The sequence below is a fragment of the Melospiza melodia genome, chromosome 6, assembly GCF_035770615.1.
Source record: "Melospiza melodia melodia isolate bMelMel2 chromosome 6, bMelMel2.pri, whole genome shotgun sequence".
In the NCBI taxonomy this organism is placed as follows: Eukaryota; Metazoa; Chordata; class Aves; order Passeriformes; family Passerellidae; genus Melospiza; species Melospiza melodia.
In genome coordinates, this window is record NC_086199.1 from 25483812 (window position 1) to 25504129 (window position 20318).

Sequence of the window (20318 nt, forward strand, 5' to 3'; positions counted from 1 at the left end):
GTCTACTTGACACATTTGAAATTTTTAAGCCATACAGGGTTCAATAAAACACAGCCTTTTGTTTATTTTATGATATTACAGAACACCAGTACCTATTACATACTGAAAATGACTGCTACATTTTTAAGGAGAATTTTATTCTCCTATACAATTAGCAGCTAGATCAGATCAAAAGTCCTGAACTGATAATAAGATCTGTGTGGAAATCAGATGTCTGCACAATAGGCTGTATATACTACAAATACCCCAAGACTTTCAAGTTTGTGTAACTGATGAACATGCTCACTGTCTGTGCCTGCAGAAAGCCTGAAGAATAAACCTTGAGTCCTCTTCCATACTTTCAAAGCTGGTGAAGAACTGAGGTGCCAGCTGCAGCAAACAATACTCAAAGATAAAGCAAAGCTGCCCCAAGATGTGGTGTGGGCTCCATCTAGTGGGGCTCAGCTTTGGTCCATATCTCTACCACCAAATCTGTTATCTCCACTCAAAACACGTCAGAAATAGAGCCATGGAATCATTAGAGTTGGGAAAAACCTCCACAATCATCGAGTCCAACCTGTGACTGATCACCACCTTGTCAACTAGGCCAGCACTCAGTGCCCCATCCGGTGGTTTCCTGAACACCTCCAGGGACAGTGACTCTACCACCTCCCTGGGCAGCCCATTACATGTTTTACCACCCTTTCAGTCAAGAAATTCTTCCTCATGTCCAACTTCAACCTTTGCTGGCACAGCTTGATGCTATGTCCTCTTGCCCTTTTGCTGGTTGCCTAGGAGAAGAGACCAGCCCCCCTGGCAGCAGGCTCCTTTCAGGCACTTGTAGAGAGCAGTAAGGTCTCCCCTGAGCCTCATTTTCTCCAGGCTGAACAACCCCAGCTCCCTCAGCTATGACTTACTCTCCAGACCCTTGACCAGTTCCACTGTCCTTCTCTGGACATGCTCCAGCACCTCAATGTCCTTCTCATGGTGAGGCACCCAGAACTGCACGCAGGATTAGGGGTGTGGCCTCACCAGTGCTCAGTACAGGGGGACAGTCACTGCCCTGCTCCTGCTGGCCACACTATTTCTGATACAGGCCAGGATGCCATTGGCCTCCTTGGCCACCGGGGCACACACTGGATCATGTCCAGCTGCTGTCAAGCAGCACCCCCAGGTCCTTTTCCACTGGGCAGTTTTCCAGCCACTTTGTCCCCAGCCTGTAGCACTGCCTGGGGTTATTGTGACAGAAGTCCAGGACCTGACATTTTGCCTTGCTGAGTTGGCCTTGACCCACTGATCCAGTCTATCCAGATCCATCAGCTGAACCTTTCTGCTTTCCAGCTCATAAACACTCCCACACAACTTGGTGTTGTCTGTGACCTTGCTGAGGGTGCATTTGATCCCCTTGCCCAGATCATGAGCAAAGGTGTCAAACAGGACTGGTCCCACAGTGAGCCCTGGGGAACGCCCTGGTGCCCGGCTGCCAGCTGGGGGCAGCTCCTTGCACAGCCACTCCTGGGCCTGAGCACCCACACAGGTTTTCAGCCAGGGGAGAGCACACCTGTCCAAGCCATGGGCCACCAGCTTCCCCAGGAGAATGCTTGGGGAGGCAGTGTCAAAAGCTTCACTGAACTGATAGAACTGCAATATACTGTAGTGTCTGAAACTGCACCCTCTCGTATGTTTACCATGACCTCTGAAAAGCCTGATACTGTATACTGTAATTATAAATATGAAAGTATATCTTTAAAATTAAGGAGTAGTTGATAGGTTGGTGGGTTGTAAAAGTTGACAGAATGAAACTATAACCAATTCTTTTACTTTTTTGCAAGCTCAAGATGTCTTATTTTGTTCTATTCACTGGGTTTTATTCCATATTTAAAATTTAGCCTTCGGAAGATCAAAAGATTTTAATTTTTAATGTAAAAACCCCCCATATTTTAATTATCTCAGCATCCATTAACAACTGGCTGAAAATGTAAGAACAAATAAAATATGAAAGATGTTGAGATTTAGATGTAAATTATAAACACAACTGAATACTTCACAGGATAAACACAGGATATCTAAACACACAGGATACTTCATGACACTTCATGGCCTATCTCATGACCTACAATGTTTAAAGCAAAGGAAAAAATTTCTGGTGTTCTCAAAGTGCCTGAACAGTACTTGCATATTATCCATATTATCCTTCTAGCCAATGAACCTGAGAGTGTACAAGACCTACCTGTGGACTTGTCTTTCTAAAAGTGTCAGCTCCATGTATCACGTCCTTCATTATTCTCTCACTGAGATGACTGTATTCCTCTTCAGTGAGGTTACTGTCCTCCAGCTGATGGTTGCAAACTGGGCATTGTCCACTGCAATAATAGTGAAACAAGAAAATAGAAGGAAAAATGCTATTAAATAACAAATTCCTTAAATATTACTAACATATCAAGTGTCTGTATATGAGCACAATTCTTTAAATGAAGCCCAACACAGTACAATCATCAGAAAATCAGTTGTACTCTTTCTGTGATACCTGTTAAAATTCACTAAAACCTGTTAAATTCACTATTCACACAAATATTCTTTTTATTTTCTTGAAACCATTTCAATTTTATTCAAATACTTATTCAAGTAGGCTACCTCAAACTGGTTTAGTTCAAAATAAAGTGTTCTTACAGTTTTAGAAAAATAAATACTATGGAACCACTTATCACCATTTTGTTCACAGGTTCTTAACCCATGATAAAATGTGAGGTGATTTAAGTTAGTTTAGCTCTCAAAGTCTTCAACTGTTTACAGACAGTAAAACAGGAAACAGACTTACCTCTCAGTCAAGACAATTGACTTTAGAATTTTAAAACTCTTTAAGGCTGGAAAAGGCTGTCTAAAATATGATTAATTATTATAACAGAGTACAGTACCACACACATTCTTACATAATAATAATTTATTTTATAGCAACTCTTAAAAGAGTGAGCTATTCTGTTCTTTCAAGGGCTTCAAAAACTGTGGGCTCTACATGTGCTTTTACTTCACAGTATGCAACATAGAGTATTTTTATAAACCACCTAAAACTCCCATAATCCATTGGAGGCATTCTCATAATTAATACATTTATAATTGCCAAATTGCTACAAAAGCATAAAACAAGGTTTCAAACAGAATAACATTTAAAATAACAATTTACAGAAGTTAAGAAAACTGCACTGTGATAGAAACACACACCCAAATATACCTGTGAAAAGAACCATTTTGTCTACACTGAAAATGAGATAGGAAGAAATCTTTTATCTGTACAAATTAACTGCACTGTGCAAATAGTACCAGTTTTCAAAAAGAGAAGATTTTACACACTGATCTACTATAGACCTTGTTAAACAACAGTATCACAAAGTCAACAAAAATGAAAGTCTTTAAATCCTAAACAGGATACAAATAAGCCATACAGTAAAATGGCACCTCTTATTTGTTACTGTGTTTTTCTGTCTTGGCTCTGCTAAGCATAATTCTTTTTCAAATGTACATGCTGGGTCTTGATTATTGTACGAGTTGGAAACTGGAGTTTGTGAAATCATATGTCACAACAAAGGTTCATATTCTCAAGGACTGAAATACTTTTGTATATAAGGAAAGCCATTTTTTTATATTTTTGAAGGAAGAGATCAATACAGACTAATCAATACAATACCTCACTTATAAACAGAATGTTGCATTTACCTGTCTTTAATTTTGGTCAGGCGTCCTCTCCAGTTCCCTCCTGGTAAACTAATATGTACAAAGGGAAAGATAAATTAAAAAATTAGCTAGGCTCTTATTTAACAATATCCAAATTACATGTAAGAATAATTATATTTTGGTCAAATTTAGAAATAAAAAAAACCAAACAATCATCTACCTCACCAAGAAATTATATAAAAATACATATTAATTTAGTAACACCTGGAAATATTTTATAAAGAACCAGCATTTAACAACATGCAAAAAACTAACACTGTCAACCTCAGCAGTTTATGCTGTCCTCAAATTTTAAGAGCCACACAAACAATCAGTGTGCACTGACAACTTCTAAGTGACTGCCCTACACATTCATAAGCCATTCCAATAGTGGTAGCACATTCCCACTGCCACATTTTCCATCCAGGAAGACTAACTTGTAAAATGGCTCTGGAGCTCACATGAATCAAAGCCAAAAAATCACAGATGGGCTCACATCCAACCTCATGACAAATATAGAATAGGCTCAGGTGAACCCCACTGTGCCTGTGCACTGTAACCAGTTGTAATCTGCAGAGTCTGACAATCACTACTCATGACAACAAACTGTGTGACCAGCTAAATACTGTGCTAAAACATAGAGCCTCCTATGGAGATTGTGTAGAATCCTAGGACATGAAAAAAGTCAGTGCATTTAATCTTCATTTTATCTAGTGGAATTTGCTGCCTCTTTCCTTTAAAGAAAGAAACTATCTAACTTTCAATTAGCTTTCTACATCTACACTCCAATAAATTACAGGAAAAGCCCTCATACATCTGTCAATATTCCTTATCTAGCACCCCAGAAAGAGATTAGGTCAGCTATTTTGAATTGCCATCACTCAACATGATTTCCTAATTTTTTATACCAAGGAATAATATTTAAGAGGTAAAAGAAAAGGTGGAATCAGTAAAAATTTTAAGCTTTCAAAGTAATTTGTGAGCAAAAATAAAATGCATCTTTTCATGACAACATGCCACTTGTGAAGAAGCAAAAATCAAAATGAGATGTTGAGGGGTCTCAGAGCTGATCTGTGGGATAATCTGGATCCCTCCTCCTCATGAACTGCATCTTGCAATTGAAACTTTATTTACCTTTCAAACCATAGCTTTATACTCTGCATAAATGTTCTGTGAGGGTATATTTGGTTCTCTCTCAAATATAAGAGGACACCAAAGAGCTCTTTTTGTAGCTCAGCACCTTTCATACCCCTGCTGAAGTCAAAAAACGACTGCAGGACGTGCAAGGTTGGGACCACATCTTTAGCCAACATCTCACTGTACAGTTCAAAGGCCAGTTTCATCTCTTGGTGACGGCTGGCTGCTTTGATACAAGCTTCATAGCACGTCCGTGAGGGAATCATAATCTTTTTTACTTCTTCCAAAACAGTCAAGGCCATTCTCCACTGATCTGAATTGCTCAAGCCCCTGATTAGAAGGCTGTAAGCCCCACTTTCTAACATCTTGAACCTGGCTCTCATGATGTCGTACACATCACAGATTTCTGCCACCTGTCCCTGCTGCACGCAGAGGGTCAGGTACTTGACCAGCATGTTGTAGGCAATGTCACCGTTGCGCTTTGCCAGGTGCGTCAGCAAGGACTTGGCCACATCAATGGGGCTGTTGCACCTGATCATACTGTTCAGCATCACCTCTTCAAATATTTCAGGGGATTGGAAATCTTCCCTTAGTTTGTTCCACTCCTCATCCTGCAAAGGTTTTTCTGGAGGTTGTACGTTGCTAAACCGATGCCTTGACACAACAGGACTCATTGACCATTTCTTTGCAGCTCCAACAGAGGAAGGAAAGCGGAATTTCTCTTCAGGTATTTCTTTGGTTTCCTCATCCCATCCTTTTCCTTCTTTGCAATCAATTTCAGACCTTTTCTTGGCAGGTAAGGCATCAGTTTCTTTGGGGTCCACTGGTAAAGCAGTGCTGGAAGATGTCACAGAACTGAAAGAGTTAATTTTTTCCCTATTAGGGATGCTGAAAGAGGCAGCAAACAGTTGTCGGCATCTTGAGATGGGCCAGAACATGTGACATTTCCACAGCAAAGCCTGAAAACCCTGACTCGTTTGAGAAAAGAGTGCCATCACAAGATCAAACTGTCTCACTATTAGCTCACTGTATCTGATGAAGTTATAAAATTAAAAATACAGTTTGCATGGGGATGGTCATCAATAAAAGCCCAAGGGCTGTCAAGCTGTATACGCTTCTGTTTCCAAAAGTTTGTTCTGTGAGTCCTTTTTGTCTCTTATGGACACAAACAATGGTGAAATCTTTTCTCATTAAAGTCAGTCTCTTAGACTATGAGGGCAATCATCCAAAATGAGGGCATCTTTCTTTCTAGAGAAGATGTTTCACATATTCCTGTTTGTTGGTTACAGCAGGGATGTGTACCGTCAATGTTGTACGCAGAAAGGCAATGTTGACGCAGCTACACAAAAAGCACGGGGTTTTTCTTTCTGCCTTTGTCCAAGTTAAGTCAGGAGATTTCCTAAAAATAAAAATAACATCACGACATCGTGACCTGCTCCATGGTTTTCTGTGATACTTCCATCTGGACGCTAGCAAACATGAAACTCGGGATAGCTCAGGTGATGATTTCAGGTGAGAAATCCCAGCCCTGATCCTTCAGGCAGCCCCAGGAGGGGGTTCCTACATTGCTTCCCTCACATTTTCCACCTGGTGACAAACTTCCATTTAACTTGTTTTCCCAATCCCAAATCCTTGGTAACGCAGCTGCCAAAGAGGCAGAGCAACACCGCGGGCAGTAACTACACTGAAATCCCAGGGACACGCTAGATTATACAGGTAAATACCGGGAGGTCCGCAGGCTGATCCGCCTTGCGGGGAGACTCCGCAGGTTCCCCGTCCCTCACTCGGTGCCCCACAGGATCCCCCGTCCCTCACTCGGTGCCCCGCGGGCCGGGTCCGGCCGTAGGGCAGACCCCCCGGCTTTCGGGACAGCCTTTCCCGCTCGCCCCTCTCTCCCTCATCCCGTCTCTCGCTCATGCCCCGCGAGGGTCCCACCTGACGCAGCGCGCGGCGGCCATGCGCGGCAGGCGCGTGCCCCACGGCAGGGCGGGCCAGCTTCCCATTGGCCCGGAAGCGCGTGGCGGGCCCGTGCCCGCGCGTGGAGCCAATCGCGTCTCAGCGGGAAGGGGTGACACGTGATCCGCGCGCCCCGGTAGGAGGGACGGAGCCGCTCCGCCATGTCGGGTGTGGGCAAAAAAGCTTCGAAGAGCAGGGGCGCGTCGTGCAGGGCAGCGCGCATGCGCGGGGAGGCGGTGGCGGCGGGCTCGCGCCGATGGAGTGGGAGCGGAGGCTGCGGGCCCGCCTGGCCGCGCGCCGCGCGCGTGAGTGCCCCGGGATCGGGAGCGGGCGGGGAAGCGCCCCGGGCTGCCCGCAGTCACCGGCGGGACCGGGCGGGACACGGCCGGCGGGGCGAGCGTCGGCCTCTCCGGTGCTGCCGTGCTTCGCCGTGTCCGGGCTCCCGCAGGGGCCGGGCGGGTCCCGCAGTTGCCCTGCGGAGAACCAAACTCCCCCGGTTCAGGGTCAGGGAGCGGTGAGGGCTGGGCTCACGGCCCCGGCGCAGCCGCGGCTGGGAGCGCTTGGCTCGCGGGGCAGCGGCCGGCGCAGGTGCGCAGCGGCGGCCGCGAGCCGGTCTGAGGGGGCCGCGGCTCGCAGCTGTGTCTGAGACGGCGCTGCTGCTCTGCCGGGCCGCCTCACCGAGCTGCTCCGTGAGCTGCTGCACACCTGGCAGCGAATCGGTGTGTGCGGTCATTGACAGCGGTGCTGGGACCATACTCTACATACTTATGGGACATATCCTTATGTAATTTATGTGATTGGTCTGTGCTCCGTCATTTCCACCTCATATTTGTGTTACCAAACAGCACAACCAGATAAGCCGCAGTAGTAACTCTGTTATTCGAGCCCCTTTTTACATTAGAACTCTCACTGGAGTACAGCGTGAACATTCTTTTCTATGTTAATCAGCCAAAAAGAGTGAACAAGAGCTAAAGGATGAAGAAATGGAATTGTTCACAAAATATTACATGGAATGGAAAGGAGGGAAAAAAAGTGACAACATGTCATATGCAAACATACCACGATTTTACTACAGGGTAAGTGAAGTGTCTGAATAAACTTTTAACAAGAGGCTGTGTTACAACAAAAAGTTATGCTCACTCACAGGGACCCTGCAGCTTCAGAAGCTAAAGTAGATTGAAGTCTGAGTGATGTGAATTGCTTAGTCTAATTTTTTGTTTCGTACAACTGTGAATTTCAGCAGTTTTAAATAAGTACTGAGAATCTTATCAGGGTTAGTGAAAGGTTTTGCTGATCAGTCTGCTTGGTAAAGATAGCAAGTTGTCTTTCAGAGGCACTTAAAGTTCTGAATAAATTTTGATGTACTGGTGTTACATGTGTGCATCTTCTGTTTCCTGCTTAGACACGGTGGGATGCTGCCTCATGAAAATGGTGGGGCATTGGTCTTGCAGACTAGACATGGATCTGTTGCTTGCATCATCCATCAGAAATGCTTGGTCCAGCAGCCTAGTTGTGAGCATGAATCAGATTGGGACGGGAGCACTTGTTGACATCTTGGTATTGCTGGTACTCATCAACGTGACTGCTCAGCTGCTGCCAAACCTCTCATGGTCGCATATTCCTTAGGGTCTCACATTTCTCCAGTGCAGTTCTCAAGTACCTTTTTACTGTTTCAGTTGATGGATACATGTGCAACTCTCCAAGTTCCAGTGGTGCTGTACAGTTTGGCATCTAAATATTGGCAAAACTTTCACACTAGATGTTCTTTCATCTTATTTGTTGGCCAAACAAGTCTAGTAGACTTTCACTCTTTGGAAAGTTTGGTAGACTGGCTATTTTCTGTTAAGTGAGCAACTTCAATCAGAGTGTGTGATTCAAGACTACCTAAGAATACTTGCTGGATATGTAGTTTTTGAATGCTCCTGTCCTGAAAATTAAAATGCCACAATGTTTGCAGCTGCCAGCTGAAGATGAAGTCTTGCTTCAGAAATTAAGAGAAGAATCTCGAGCTGTCTTTCTGCAAAGAAAAAGCAGAGAACTGTTGGATAATGAAGAGCTGCAGGTAGGAAAGTCATTTCTGTGTGTCTTGTAATGGCTTCTGAATGGATTTAGATTATCTCCTGTCTGCCCACAGAATCTTGTGGTAAGGTGCTCTGTATTTGGGCACACAGTACTTGGGGAAGCTGAAGTGCTGCCTAGCCTTGGGCTGGTAATGCCAGTGTGAAGCTTCCTTGTTATGATGTATGTGAGGACTAAATGGATGGTTGCCAGTTCTCCAGCATGTTGCAGTGATTTCTTGGTGGGCCCAGATGATAAAATAAATTCTGTTGATGTGTCACTGAGAGAGACTCCTAAGATGGATGATTTTATTGTGCTGCAAAGACAAAAGGGGTGTGACCCTAGAAATGCTAGTGAGGGAGGGAGAGTGTGCATGTGGAGAGTGTGCATGTGTTTAGCAGCATTTAAGGGAATGGAAGTAGCACACACTGACTTTTCTGGCTGAATGACCATGTGTCCTGATTAACTGAGAAACCCTTGCATCAAGCCCACATTTTTGCTGAGTTTCTTAAATACTATATCTTAAGCACATTGACATCTCTAGAGATATCTTCTTAACCAAATATAAATACCTTTTAAGAATCTATGGTTTCTACTGGACAAACATCAGACATCACCAATGATTGGGGAAGAAGCAATGATTAATTATGAGAACTTCTTGAAAGTTGGTGAAAAAGCTGGACCAAAATGCAAGTAAGGCTTTCTTCTCTTGTATGTACTAAACCTACATTTTGACTAAACCTAAGTGCTACTGTAGCTTTCAGTTGTTAAAATAGATGGGAACAGTTTTAAGGTGAGAAAAAAATCATATCCATGTAGTTACTGATGAACTGGTTACTTTGCACCCTTGCAAAGGTGTACTCTGCCTCTCTGAGGTGACTTGTAATAGAGGTGCCTAAAAGTAGTGCATCCTTTTGAAGAAAAGTTTTTATCAGCATGAACATTTTTAGTGGTCAGCAAACAGCACATTATGTAAATGAACTGGAAATCATGTCTCCAGTGGTATTGCCCAACCTTCCCTAATATCTTCTGATGCAGAATTTCCTACCAGATGTGCTCAGCATGCAGTGAATAGTAGCTCTTTCTGCTCCTTTTGGACATGGCTGTTGTGCACCTAGCTTTGTGATTGAAATTTGGGCAGAAGCCAGTTATTTGTCAGTACTGGGAGTTTCTTTTATGTGCATATTGTTGTAGAAGATTGGAAGCTACCAAACACATTGTACTAAAGAGAAATTGAATAGAAGCTCTCAAAAGTTCTACATCACTGAAGAGTCTCATGAGCAGAAGAGGCAGCTGCTTTTTATGGAGTTTGCTGTTGCTACTTGGTAGGATTCCACCTGATGAGTATAATGTAGCATATTAACCCATTATGTGTTAAAACATTATTTTACAGGACCTGTAAATATCAAATACTGTAACTGGATCTGTCAGTGCAGTGTAATCAGGTGTGTGTTTGTTTTGCAGGCAATTCTTTACAGCAAAGATCTTTGCTAAATTGCTCCATAATGATCCTTATGGGAGAATCTCTATCATGCAGTTCTTCAATTATGTCATGCGAAAAGGTCAGTGAGGGCTTCTTCTGTGTTAGCAGTTGTTTCCTTTTAAGGCTTTTTCAGCTTTATTTGTTACTTAATGTTCCCTTCAACAGCAGTGAGATCTGTCCTGAACTACAAATGCTCTTTATTTTGAGGCTTGGGATTTTTTTCTTGTTACCAGAAGGTGGGAGTCCATCATACCTCTGAAATCCGCCTCTGCCCAGTCAGAGATATGCTCAATCTGTTTGTAATATATACATGTCATTCTGATTTCCTTTATTCAGGCAATACTGTGAAGTGCAAAGCAATACAGTTCCATGGCAGGTGTGATCTCAACCACTGTGATGGGGCAGATAGCTTTGTTTGCTGTTTGTCCTTCTAGATTGGTGTCTATATTTTTTAACTGTGTGTCAGATATGTCAGTATGTTTCTGTGCTTGTCACTTACCATGCTGGTAGCTACTTTTTATTATAAATAGTCACTTGGGCTGAAAAATGCCCTTTTTTTTTTTTTTAATATGTATTAGATGTTGTTTGAAAACACTAGGCTGGCTAGCAGAAAGGAAGATTGCCTCATTATCTGTTCTTAGCTCTGCTAAAGGAGATCTAAGAGAACAGCACTTTTCTCTGAGCAGCTCAGCCTGCCTAACTTAGTCTTGTGGTGCAGGGGATGAGAAATGTGTTGAGCAGGAAGCATGAAGTGCAGGTGTGCACAATATGCAAGGAATGAGTAATAGACCCATTTCCAGCCACAAATCCAAAAGCTGCAGGATAGGAGACTTGTGGCAAAGCCTGTTAGAATTGTACGCATTTCAGAGAGGCCCACCCAGATGGACAGAGGTTTTTCAGGGCTTTTTTCACCCAGAAGTTTTGAGTCCTGTGTATTTAGGATGATGCCTTTCTTCTAAGCAAACAAACAAAATAGTAATAAAAAAAAGCCACCACCAAATCACTTTATGTGTGATACATTTACCTTTAAACATAAGCCAACAACAAAACAGCCTCACTGTATAATGCCTGCTATCTGACTCTCAGCACACCACAAGAAACACTTACCTTGAGGAGTGAATGTTGTGAAGGACAGCTTATATTGCATAAGAGGAACTTTTGAGCTGTTTCGTCAGAAAATGGGAGATAAATTTAATGCTGAGTATGTGAATAATAGTTTTTATTTATCTAAGTTATACTCCGTCACTGTTACAGTGCTTTGACAATGGCTTCAAGCACACTGTCCTGTAGATTTTCCAATTAATGTGCCTTCTCATTACAAAGACATTGTGTGATTCTAATTCTTGTCTTGTCACTCAGAAGTGAGGGCCTGACCTTTGGCTGTAGCTGCAGTGTCTGGTGTTATAGAAGGGGTTGTAGCAGTCTGTCTGTATATGACATAGTGCAGGTGTTTAGTGCAGTGAAAATGCACTGCTACACATTTCTCAGTCAGTGGGAGAGAACGAATCCATGTGATTCCATATCACCAACTGTGTGTGCTTGCAGCCTGGAAAGCCTGGGCTGCATCAAAAGCAGCATGGCCAGCAGGTCAGGGGAGATGGCTCTCCCTCTCTGCTCTGAGACTCTTGAGACCCCATCTGGAGTCAGCACAGGAAAGATGTGAGCCTCTCCTGTGGCCACAGGCTGAGGGAGTTGGGGTTGTCCAGCCTGGAGAAGAGAAGGCTTTGGGGGAGCCCTCATTGTGGCCTTTCAGTACTTAAAGGGAGTGTATAAAATGGAGAGAGACCTCTTAGCCAGGCAGTGGAAGGACAAGGAGAATACAATTTTGCAATAGGTAAGACAATAGAGTTTTGCAGTAGGTAGGACAATACAGTTTTATATTAAAAGAGACATTTAGAGTAGATGTTAGGAAGAAATACTTTACTCAGAGGGTGGTGAGGCACTGGAACTGATTGTCCAGAGAAGTTGTGGATGCTCCATCCCTGGAAGTGTTCATGGCCAGGTTGGATGGGGCTTGGAGCAATCTGCTCTAGTGGGTGGCATCTCTGCCCGTGGCAGGGGGAGGTTGGAACTAGGTGATCTTTAAAGTTGCTTCTAATCCTAGCTATTCTATGTTACACCAAATAAAATGTGGTGTCTGCTCAGCCTTTTTTCACATCTAATTATTATAAGGCAGTTGTGGCAATGGTGTATATTTATATTATAAATAGTATATATTGATGAAGTGTATATTTATAGTATACTGCAAATGACTCCTAAAAATTTGGAGACTGAAACAGTGTTTCTAAGCAGTACATGACATGGCTTTGCTTAAAGCTGAGAAAAATGGGAAGAGGCACTTAAAATCCAACTGCCTTGTGGCATCTAGAATAACATCAAATTTTGGCATGAATTCAAAAACCCCATAGGCTTCTTGCATTGTAATTCTGTTTTCTGTTTCACAGTATGGCTTCATCAGACAAGAATAGGTCTCAGTTTATATGATGTGGCAGGACAAGGCTACCTCAGAGAATCAGTAAGTAAATTCTTTATTAACTTAATGTCTCTCTCTTTAAATCAAATGACAGAGCATCAGAAAGATCCCAATTTTTTTCTAGCCTTGTCTTGTAAAAGCCTATATCATAACATAGATTTGGGGTGGGCACATTTGTTTGAATAAATTGCAATTCATGTATTCAAGAGATGTGGTGGTGAGGGTGGTGCTAGCCTTTTAAATTTTTGGGTAGTTTTCTGAAAAAAGGATTGTATCCACAAAGATTTTGTCATTAGTACTTGATTACTAGATATAGTAGGATATGATAAAAATCACAAATGATTCTTCAGTGAATTATTCTCCTGTTCTAAAATGAGGTAAATATTATAAAGTAAATAAAAATGTCCTAATTACCACTCAACTTAAAGAAAAAAGATTTATTGAAGAATATTAAGCAATGGGATAATCCAGTCAGGAGTTATGCCCCTGATATTTGAAAAAGGCACAGTGGAATGCATTTTTATTTATCTATAAATATTATGTACTTTGTTAAATTCTGATTCATTAATAGGTTGTTTCAGCCCTAGAATAACATGTGCATGTATATGATCTGGGATTTCTTGCACATAGACAGAAGCTTTTTTACCTGCTTTCATGCTCTTTTCTGCATTGTTGCAGGACTGTATTTTTAACAAAATACACTTGAAAGCCAGGGAGGAATATAGCAAACATGGAACAATTGTAATGTTCTATGCTTGTTTTCTTTTCTTAATTCTGCAGGATTTAGAAAACTATATTTTGGAACTCATCCCTACTTTGCCACAACTGGATGGCTTAGAAAAATCTTTTTACTCCTTTTATGTCTGCACAGCAGTTAGAAAGTTCTTCTTCTTTCTGGATCCTCTCAGAACAGGTAGGTCTCTTAAAATGCTTCCACTGAAGCTACTTGTGTTTTCAAAGCAATGTGTGGTTGTCCTGGTAGGCTTTTGTCCAGCATTGAAGGATATTCTCCACTGAAGATCATGACTCTTTATTGTAGTCTAATGATCTACTTTTACAGCTACTGAATTTCTGTGTGATACCTATCAGCTGAGGTGCTATAGAATTATCTCTCAAACACTGACAAATCAGATTCTGTTTCACCACAATGAGCCATTAGCAGTAGCTAATTTTTTAAGTGTTTAGGGTGAATAGAAAATGCAGCAACCAACACAGCTGCTTGTCAGAACATCCACAGAGCTGTGGAAATGCTCAGGATGGTTAGGGTGATGTGCTTTTCCTGTGATTAAATCTGTGTGCACCATGTGGACCCACTAGAAGAGGTCTGCAGCTAGGTCTGATAATGCTTGTTACAAATGTAGCTCCCTCCTAGGCCCTCGATTTAAGTCACAAACTGCATCTGTTTTCAAGGTCCAGCTGTGCCCCTTGTAAAGGTCAGAATTGTGTGGGCAGCAGCTTTTGGCAGAGGTAATTGCACACGTTTGGAGAGGTGGGTGGGAAGTTTAAAGTGCCATTATTGTGCACAGCTGTTAGCACAGTGTCTGTGCACCAGTCAGAGCTGCACCAGCACAAGTGCATTCTGCTGCCTTAGCTTTGTGTCACAGCTGGAGTTTTGAAGGTGTAAGAATACCATGTCACTTAGGAGATTTCTGTTTCATCAAATGTTTTAAGCATGCTTTCCTTGCATTTTTATTTTACATTTTGAGTAGTTGGTATTGAACACTCACATTTATTTTAATCTAGTTTTCTGGCATTTAAGGCTTCAGGATAGCTCCTGCCAATATCAATAGTTTTGTCCAAACATTTTAAAAGGTATTTTATTTTATCTCTGAAATTAGAGCCTTATCCTTGATGTTAGACATGGGTTTTGTTTAGCTTTTGTTTCTTAAAAAGGCATTTTTTTCGGCTTCAAATAATTCTTTCTTAAGTAGAACCTAAATGAGAGTGGTCAAATGGATATGGTGGCTGAGCAACTGTTAAAATGTATTTTCTTTTTCTTGCTGCAGGGAAGATAAAGATACAGGATATCTTAGCTTGCAGCTTCCTGGATGATTTACTGGAGGTAAAGGTCTCTAACATATACTGTTGTATTTTATTTTACTCTTTCTGAATTCTAACTTTATGTTTCACTTAGTTAAGGGATGAAGAACTTTCTAAAGAAAGTCAGGAAACAAATTGGTTTTCTGCTCCTTCTGCATTAAGAGTTTATGGTAGGTTCCTTTATATGCCAACACTTTTCTTCTCCTCTTTCTTGTATGACTTAGTCACATTATTACTGCTATTTTCCTCTGCTTTTGTCATGTTAAATCCTCCTGCTAACTTGTCTTTTCAAATCCTCTATTCACCCTTTCAGTTTATCTTCCTGACTTTCTTTATAATTTTGGTTCTCTGCTGTTGCTCTTTATTGTGGTGTTAAAATCTGTCACTTTGTTGCACAAGGTACAAGATTCCTCTGTAATCTTCTCTTCTGGCTCTGTTCATGCCTTTGCATCCTCTTTAGCTCTTTATTAATGCTTACAGCATATTTCTATAAAGTAATATGCTCTTAGCCTTCTGCTCCTCTCTCAGTGTCCACAGCTATTAACTTACATCAGAACTGCTAATTCCTCCCTATGGGAATTCCACTTCTCTCCCTCCATGTTCTGTACTTATTTCTGATGCTTAATGAATATTATTGTGAATCTAGTAAATTCTCACTTAACTACATTAATTTTATTATGGAAATTGGAAAATTTAGCATTTAATTGTTTATTTTTCTCTGTTGAAAGAATTCTTTTCTGATAGAGGTATATTATGGTTTGCCTTTTTTATCTCCTTGCTAGGCCAGTACTTAAACCTTGACAAAGATCACAATGGCATGCTCAGCAAAGAAGAGCTGTCCCGCTATGGAACAGGCACTCTGACCAACATATTTTTGGATCGTGTCTTTCAGGAATGCTTAACTTATGATGGTGAAATGGTAATTACATGTTTGCCCTTTGTCCACAGCATAACATCTTTGGCTTATTGAGTTGAGAAATGTCTAATAGTCAGTATCTTTTAAAGAGTAACTTGAGGTGAAGGAACTTGTTTATCATTGTGCACTCAAATGATCATGCAATGTATTAGCAAGTTAATTTTCTTAACACCAAAGTGATTGTGGTGTGGCCTAAAGAACTTGCTTGTTTGAAAAAGCAGAGGTGATAGAGAATCCAGACAGCCTAGGATAAAGCCACTTGTAGATTCAGTTACAAAAGTGCCTGTTGAAAAAATGTATAGATCCAGCAATACTTTTTAGTTAAGTGTAGTGCTTTAAAGAGAAGCAAAGACAAGTGGCACGCTTGAGATTAGTGCAAGTTAGCTAAGCTGTCAGCTTTTTCATGAAGACAACTATGTTTTTCATCTTAAGCTTTCCATAGCTATGAAAAATGAGAAGTCTAACTAATTTAAAGTAACACCTTATATCTATATTGTTTGAAGCTTTACTTAATGTTCAGCCACAATTCTTGTCTGCATTCAGATGACTGGAATGCGAAGTGATAAGTTACAAATTCACCATACAGCCCTTTTGCCACCTGAGCAGTTTTTTTGTTAAAATCACATAATCACTGAGGTAATGAGGGATCCTCTTGGTTGTCCTGTTGTGGACTTGCAGCAGTAGGTTCATCTCCCTTGTATGGGGGAGGCCAGGGCAGGGCCCAGTGCCTGGATGTAGCACCAGCAGTGCTGAGTAGAGGAGGATTCCCTTCCTCAGCTTGCCACCAAAGCATTTCCTAATGCAGCTGAGGGTGCTGGCAGCAGCCTTTGCTGCAGGGGGCTGTTGCAAAGCTGCTTCCTGACAGTGAGCCCCCAGCTCTGCAGGTACAGGGAGTTATTCCTCCCCAGATGCAGGAGTTTGCATTCCCTCTGTTGAACTCGGTGAGGCTCCTGTTAGCCCATTTTTCCAGGCTGACTCTGAATGACAGCACAACTCCCTGGTGTTACTGGTAAACAGGGTAATTATACACACAGGGCTGGAGGAGTTCTGTCCTTGTCACAGCTGTGTCTTGATTGGGAAACCAAGAATCCATACTAATGAAAAAAGAAAGTGTGATACTTATTTGGAGCATTAAATAATGTTTCTGGCATGTAATTTGCCAGACCACTGACTCTGGTTTAAGGATTATGTAATTGGCCATATAGTTCATTATTTGGTACCAGCAGGCTTACTGCCACCAGACATTTAATTTATGGTAATGAAAACATTTTATATGTTTTTTCTTCATTAGTTGGGTATATTCAGCAGTTTAAATATATAGTAAACATTGTTTAAAAGCATATATATGCCATGTTTCATTTGGATTTATACTTGGAATGCTATTCTGCCTCTAAAATGGCAGGATTTCCTGTTATCAGCAGACATTAAAAACTAACTTTTCTGTGCACATTAGTGGTAGCAGCCATTTTCTATTTCATGTTGTCTTTTTCAGAAAATAAACTGATCCCCTAGAATGAAATAGCTGCCAATTATAGAGTTCCTGCTTGCAAAATCAATTTAGAAAGAAGACTGTAATAAACATGATTGTATCTCCTTCTAGGACTATAAAACCTACCTGGACTTTGTGCTTGCATTAGAAAACAGAAAGGAGCCTGCAGCTCTGCAATATATTTTCAAACTGCTTGATATAGAGAACAAAGGACACCTGAATGTCTTTTCCCTTAATTATTTCTTTAGGGTAAGTCTCTTTATAAGTAGGCCATTTTCTGTGTTTATAGTGTTACAGCCTATGTGCTTCTGCATGCAGATCTGCAGGAAATCACTTTAAATTACCAATAGCCACAGGCAGGCTAGTAATGATTTCTAAGAAGATTTAATTTTTTTTTTAAGACTAAAATTGGAAAGATTTCAAAAGGTATTTTCAGTAGTTTATCTGCAGTTGAAATTAACTGGTTTGATTTTGAGTAGGAAAACTATTTTCTATTGATTTGGGGTGGTTTTTTTTTAAATTGAAAATTGTCCTAAGATTATGTGATGATTACCTGTTAAAATCTTTTATGATAGTTCTAATTGATTATTGCCCATGGTTTTAATTTCAACTGTAATACTGAAATCCACTGAAAGAGATGAAGATAATGAAATTTATTGATAGGCCTATACAGCTGTGGGATTTTTTCATTCAGTGCTTTGCTTGCAAAAAGCTTATTGCATTTTTCATAGTCTGCGTTTGTACCTATTGCTTCTAAAATAGATTTAAACTAAGCTTAATTTTTTTTTAGTTGCTGTTAATTTTAACTTAAGATCTTTCTCCAAACTGTGGTTTGTGTGTGATGGTTTTTGTTGTTTCGGATTTTTTTTCCTTCTGACTAGTGGTGATTTTGGTTGGGAAAGGGGGCAGGTGTTTTGTTGTTGCATCTTGTTTTTCTCATCGATACCTGAGATATCTTGGGAAGTGCTCTGCAGTAAAACAGTATTTTTGCTGTGGATGGTTCCAGCTGAGTTATGAGCTTGATGCTTTATTCATGTGCAGGATTCCCTCAGTAGTATCTATTCAGACACAGGGACAAGCACTCCAAATTTTGGATCTTGTATTGGATCTTTGTATTATAAAATAATAATGTCCTTGTGCTTAGCTGTCTGCTTGAAGGATGAAGAACAAGGTACAGATTTCATAGAGTCAGTAAAGCATTCAGCTCAAGGCAGGATCCTATACACACCTTACTTCTGTATTGTAACAAGTCTCCTTTGGGACATGGCACATTTGAAGTTTTCCTTGAAATCTGAACAGTTCCTCTTGGCTCTGTGAATGATTTATTGCTTTTCTGCCAGCATTAAGTGTCAATATGTCTGCACCTACAGAGGCTGAGCAGCTTGTGCTAGTGAAACAGTTTGGTTTGCAGATGTAGGTTTGGTGATGCAGGTGTTTAAATAGTACCACATTAAAATAATTAATTTGTCTTTCTGCTCATTGGTCATTTTCCTTCTCTCTTTCCCTAGCCTGTAATTCATACTGTGTCAGAAATGGAACCTTATGGTTCAAGTGTATTAATGTCTTGAGTGTTGAGGGATAATATGCAAATTGCTCAAACACTGGTCATAATAAAAGTGAGATTCATATCATATTCATTAAGAACTGTGAACTTAGAGATGTGTATCATTGATAGTGCCTTAACTCACCCTTGCCTCACATATGGAAGAAAAATTATTGCAAGCTGTACCATGAATGCTTTGTTAGAGGGCAATACAGCTTAAAATGCAGAAGCATTTAATAACGTTTGTACAGTGTCAGTATAATACTGCACGAGCCATTCCTACCTTCTCTTTTTTCTAGGCTATTCAGGAACAAATGAAAATTCATGGACAAGAACCAGTTTCTTTTCAGGATGTCAAGGTTAGCTTTACCAAATGGACTACTGTGTAAAATCTGTGAATAAGCATTTAATAATTTAATTGTGTTACATCATAATTTCTAGGTTGCTGTATGTTTACTTGGAGAGTACTAGAAATGAGCTGACTTGTCCTACTCCTAGGTTTGAAAATGCCTTTCTAGTCAGTAGTTGCTCTGTAAAGTAACTGATGTGTTCTAGTAGTTTCCTTAGTAATACACAAATTACCTGTTAAATACATGTTGTTGTTTCTTACACAACATGTGTAAGAAAGGCACTTGCTAAGTCCATTTTACAGTTCTGGGGATCATTCCTTGGGGGACAGGGGGCAGACTGGTGACTAAAACAAACAGCCTATAAAACTGATCAGTGCCTACTGCATATTTAGTTTCAGTACTTTAATAAAAAGTACAAGAGCTTGTACAAAACTTAGCTCATGCAAAATGAATCTCAGTTCACTTGTCACTTTGAGGCTGAAGCCTCCCCAGAAAGGCAAATTCTTACTTGAGATGTGGGAGCTGAGGACACAGCTCTGAACTGTAGCCAGTCAGTCAGTGTGCTTTGTGTCTTAAATGCTTTGGGGCTTAACAGCTGCTTTTAGTGAATTGGTGTGGGTGGCACCAGTTACCCAAAGATCATTCTGTATATGGTATGAAATAGCCATTATTCTGCTCATTAATGTGTGGGGCTGTTCTCCCAATTTTGACTTGTCTTTCATAGGATGAAATCTTTGATATGGTGAAGCCTAAGGACCCTTACAAAATCTCCCTTCAAGACTTGATCAATAGCAGTCAAGGAGACACTGTTACCAGCATTCTGATTGATCTCAATGGGTTCTGGACCTACGAGAACAGAGAGGTCCTTGTGGCCAGTGACAGTGACAGCACTGCTGATGGTGACGAAACGTGACTGCCAGTGGGAGCAGACTGCATCCACAGAGATCTCCCTCTGATGGGCCAACTGCTGGAAGCTGGAAATGTTCATTATCTGAATTAATTCCTCTTCCATTTTACTTCTATCCCTTCCTCCACTGCTCCACATATGATATAAAATGTGGTACATAAACAAATCACAAATCTAATTTCTGAAACCAAAAAAGCAAGTGCTGTTTAAGAGGCAAAAAGAACCTTTTTTAAAATAAATATTTTTGGACTTTTTTCATGTGTACCAAGCCCTGTTCTT

The 20318-nt window shown here is 40.9% G+C and overlaps 2 protein-coding genes and 1 long non-coding RNA gene across 4 annotated transcripts in view; 2 read left to right on the forward strand and 1 right to left on the reverse strand.

Annotated features, from left to right (window-relative positions):
• The window catches only part of PRORP (protein only RNase P catalytic subunit), a 38300-nt gene extending 32481 nt beyond the window's left edge, over positions 1–5819 (reverse strand). For both annotated transcript variants that reach the window (XM_063160372.1, XM_063160373.1), the window contains exons 1-3: positions 4822–5819; positions 3691–3738; positions 2210–2342 (exon numbers count right to left, since the gene is read on the reverse strand). In XM_063160372.1, the coding sequence (XP_063016442.1) occupies positions 2210–2342; positions 3691–3738; positions 4822–5819 (1179 nt within the window). The remainder of the gene's footprint in view (positions 1–2209; positions 2343–3690; positions 3739–4821) is intronic.
• On the forward strand, positions 5426–5953 carry LOC134420319 (uncharacterized). Its single transcript, XR_010028304.1, has 2 exons — positions 5426–5551; positions 5708–5953. It is a non-coding gene; the product is annotated as an uncharacterized LOC134420319 (long non-coding RNA).
• Positions 5954–7012: 1059 nt separating this feature from the next.
• PPP2R3C (protein phosphatase 2 regulatory subunit B''gamma) lies at positions 7013–20293 on the forward strand. The gene is made up of 13 exons (XM_063160377.1): positions 7013–7085; positions 7729–7856; positions 8738–8842; positions 9419–9531; positions 10303–10400; positions 12766–12836; positions 13575–13707; positions 14801–14856; positions 14929–15004; positions 15617–15753; positions 17351–17488; positions 19082–19141; positions 19857–20293. Exons 1-13 carry the CDS (start codon positions 7037–7039, stop codon positions 20043–20045), a joined length of 1353 nt encoding a protein of 450 aa, XP_063016447.1. The 5' UTR covers positions 7013–7036; the 3' UTR covers positions 20046–20293.
• Positions 20294–20318: the final 25 nt, after the last annotated feature.